This window comes from Sabethes cyaneus, chromosome 3 (assembly GCF_943734655.1).
Source record: "Sabethes cyaneus chromosome 3, idSabCyanKW18_F2, whole genome shotgun sequence".
Taxonomy (NCBI): Eukaryota; Metazoa; Arthropoda; class Insecta; order Diptera; family Culicidae; genus Sabethes; species Sabethes cyaneus.
The window spans coordinates 252392715-252396739 of NC_071355.1; the positions used below are offsets into that span (position 1 = coordinate 252392715).

The 4025-nt window shown below is 41.0% G+C and overlaps 1 protein-coding gene across 1 annotated transcript; it reads right to left on the reverse strand.

Moving 5' to 3' along the window:
- Positions 1-1247: 1247 nt before the first annotated feature.
- On the reverse strand, positions 1248-2176 carry LOC128741091 (uncharacterized). Its single transcript, XM_053836667.1, has 4 exons — positions 2081-2176; positions 1872-1997; positions 1557-1798; positions 1248-1497 (listed from the first exon to the last, which is right to left on the reverse strand). The coding sequence occupies exons 1-4, from the start codon at positions 2174-2176 to the stop codon at positions 1248-1250; spliced, it is 714 nt and encodes a 237-aa protein (XP_053692642.1).
- Positions 2177-4025: the final 1849 nt, after the last annotated feature.

A 4025-nucleotide genomic window follows, 5' to 3' on the forward strand; every position in this document is an offset into this window, starting at 1 on the left:
GATGGAGCACGCAGGCAGAACGCGCTGAAGCGATCGCCTTCTGTGAGACTGCGGGAAAGCTCGGGGAAAGAGGGGCAGCGCTGGAAAAACAAAAATGGATGTATGTCAGTTGACCAGTGCCACGCCAGTGCCAGTGATGTGTTTTTGCTCGCTCGCTTGCTGGCAAGCATGTGGTGTGGTGTGGTGTGGGGCGGTGAAGTGCGGCGCGGCGTTCGCTGAAATCGAAAGTCGTGGATGGGCCCTGGCCTGGCCGGACTGGTTTCTTACGCTCTGATCCAGTTCTGGGCCACACGATGTTATGGAACTTCCTTGCTGCAGATAGCCGATGCCGATGATTGAAGGGTACCACTTTAGCGTCGAACAGGAGATGCCGGCCGAGTTGCGACTCAGCGGTTGAATGTAAGGAGTTTGTAATCAATCGGTTTCTGAGCCGATTTGGACCAATTTACTGCTTTTCAGTACTTAACTTAATATGTTATTAGTTGATTACATGTAAAATTTCAATCGAAACCCTGGTCTGATTCGTCCTTTTTCAACACTCATCCACAAGCATGATTGTTATACTCAATTTATTTTAATGAAATTAAGTTAAACTCTGTTTTTTTCACTTATTCATATTCATATTTCGCTTAGCACGTCACTTCATAGGGCCCTTCCAAAAACAGCCACTCCACCAGCTGACATATTATGTTGTCCCGCGTGAAACGGTTTGACGCTTAACGACCGCGTAGCCGCGTTCAGTGTTTTCATCGGAGGATTAATTGATAATTCTTACTTTTACGATGCACCGGTCCGGTGGTGGTGACAAACTGACATCACAACGCACTATGGTCACGCACGGACACGGACATTCCAAAGGCAGCGACCGCACGCTGAAACTGCCCAGGCCGGGCGTTTGGCTGCCGAGCATAACTTGATTTATTTTCGTAGCCCCGCAATCCGCGCACACGACGCTCACTTGCCATATTTCTTCTACATTGTAAATGACGCTTGACATACCTAATCAAACCAAAAACGAGAGCACGCCGTACGGCGTGGTTCGAGTGCCGCTTTATTATGCCTTTTATGTTTTGGAGATCACTTAATGAACGACCGCAAAAGGCTTTTGTTGAGAAATGAGTTCATCAAAAAATGAATAAAATGCGACCGGGGTGTTTCCCTAACAAGACACGCTTAATTGGGCGCAGGAATGTGAATTTCTCACCCACAAAATTTGCAATCCAGCTTCAGCGGAAACTTCATCTACTTCATTCCATTATAAAGCTGAACAAATCGAGAATGTCATGTTTACAGTGTTTGTGGTACTTCCGACATCGGCCTTCCTGGCCGAGACGTTCGGCTTTGTAGAACTCGGCAGGAAGCTGCTCGTCCTCCGAGGATGAGGGAGTGAGCAGGATGTGCACCAAATCTCCAAAGACGCCGTTGTTTTCCATCATTGGGAGTTCGGCGGCATCGCAGATCGCCCGCAGGAGACACTTCTTACCGTTGAAGCCATTTCTGAACCAAATTCAAGGGTTGTTATAATTTACAACTCATCTGTAGACTGTTTTACTCACTTAATCAAATGTTCTTCGATGGCATGGTAGACCTTCTTGCGGGTGATGAATTTTCCCGGATAGCTAGGAACAGCTCGTAGAGCGCGCTCACCTGCCTCCTGTTGTGGTACTTCCGTTGTGGCATCAGATTCCTTACTTTCCGAGTCCGGATTTCCGGTTGAGTTCACCAATTGGGCATTCCCTTGCAAGGATCGATGGATGTAGATAGGCGGTTCTTCCAAGGGAGGCGCAATACCTCTGATCTGCAGCAGTTAGCAAGTGAAGAGGAATGAAATTGCCAGGTGTTGTGTATAGTTTGGTTACACTTTAACTTACATAATTCCAAAAGCCCTCTGTAAACACATGTAAATTTGTAGGACTATTGTAGTTGCCCTCGAAATTGTACGACATGAAAATGTTTCGATCCGGTACACCCAATGGGACTGCAATCGCCCAAAGTAGCTGTGGGATAAAGTATGGAACTTTCAATAAGTATGGCGTTGAAATGACTTTCAAAATTACGCCGAATATTTCAAAACACTTACCCCTATACAGGAATTGTACGGAAAAAAGAGCGTACGTTTGGTTCGATTTCGAGCTTTATCTGATTGCGGAACTCGAGCGTTCGACTCGCTTGCCATGCTGGTCCCTATGATGGTGATGGCAATTACGATAGCACATTTAGTTGATAATTTCATCTTGAGTAGGTCTTGAAACCCTAGCGACCGTAACAGAACTGAGCAAATTTCAGTTCATTATTATCGATCGACCAGAGTAGTTGCTACCTGCTGTAATCGAAACTAACGGGACAGCGCACAGTGGTTTAAAAGTCAAAATTTGCGAAAATTCTGATTGGCTGTTGGTTGAGTCTAGTAAATGTAGATTTGCAGGCTTTATTGGGCATATTAAAGTTGTTTGACGAGAGAAATACTAGAAGACACTTACCTCATTTTCAAATTGAACATTCAGCAAACTAAATTCTGACCTCGAGATCAGTGCACGAAATAGTTTTTTTTCTCATTCGGTACAAAATGTTTAATAAATACCTACGATTCACTGAAATTAAAGAATGTAAGAAAATAACAATACATCTTAAACAACAATTAAAAAAACCTTAAAAGAAAACTGATTAAAGATTACAAAAAGTTAAAAATGACAAAACAAAAAAAATATTATTTCCAAATTTGAAACAAAATTCAATGTCGGCGATGGTACAAAGAAAACCAAGTCTACTTATAAGAACCATCGATCACTTAATCACGGTGTTCAAAATACCGTTATTAAAAAATAAAATAGGCCATTTAAACGGCAAATGCCAGTTAGTTTGTATTGCTATCCTACACCTCTGAGCCAATTTTTAAAAAAATCGATCAATGAATTTTTGAGTTAATCCCTTTTGAAGTTTTAAAGGGCAGATTGCTCACATAAAGTAAATAAAAATTTTCAATCACACTTCCAAAATAAACGTAAATCACAGCTAGTATTGATTTTTTATGCAGCCTATGCCCATTGGCGACCATTTTAAGAGTGTTACGCTGTATTGAGACTAACCGGAAATGTTCCGGATTAAGTTATCGCTGCGGGAAAAGGTCAGTATCGAACATGAACAATGACTTATCATGTGACACCTCAAATTGCGCCAGAGTTTAAAAACTAGATCAATCAAAGTCAGACCAACTTCCTAGCGCCAATTTGGTTATATCTGGGCAAGTTCCGGGGACTTCCGGGACAACCCAGACAAGTGGGCAGTTTCGTCCATGAACAAAAACTTATCGTGCGACACCTTAGATCACACTAGAATTCAATAACTAGATCAATGGAAGCCAAATCTGCTATCTTGGGCCAGGTTCGGTCATAACTAGACATGTTTGGGGGACTGCGGGAACCCAGAGGTGTAGGATGGCAATTCAAACCAACTGGCATTTGCCGTTTATATGGCCTATTTTATTTTTTAATAACAGTTTTTTGAACACCGTGTTAATGCCAGTGGTTGGGTTGGAATCAGTAAGCCAGACATTCACAAATATTGAAACGAGCATTCAATCTTCAAACTTTTTTTTAATAATAATCGTTTAATGTTCACCATCAATTTTGTTTATGATGAAATCTACTGCTGGTAGAAGAACCAAACAATCAAATAATTATCTGTTGTTCAAGTTTATCATCAAACGAGTTTTTGGGTGCTTTAGAATACATAGAATACCAAAAGAAATTAAAATGTTACAAGTAATTGCCATTTTATCACATGTATGGTTAGCAAACTATTTTAAATAAATTGTCGAAAACAAATACTTTTCATAGATTCAAAATCGGGGAATGCAAAATCGAAATTTCTACCCGGAATTTTCAGGAAAAATCAAATATCGAAAATAAAATATTAGTGCAATAATCAATACAGTTGTAACGTCTATGCGTGAGTTGAGAAATTGTGGAGAAAATAACTCCACAAAAGATTTCAACAGAATTTATACACACGACAAAAAGACGATC

Excerpts from the sequence above, each read along its gene's own strand:
- LOC128741091 (XM_053836667.1), bottom strand. The coding sequence starts at position 2,176 with ATGGCAAGCGAGTCGAACGCTCGAGTTCCGCAATCAGATAAAGCTCGA. Across the intron at positions 1,799-1,871 it reads CAGAGGGCTTTTGGAATTAT|ATCAGAGGTATTGCGCCTCC; the intron begins GTAAGTTAAAGT and ends TAACTGCTGCAG. Across the intron at positions 1,498-1,556 it reads ATCGAAGAACATTTGATTAA|AAATGGCTTCAACGGTAAGA; the intron begins GTGAGTAAAACA and ends AATTTGGTTCAG.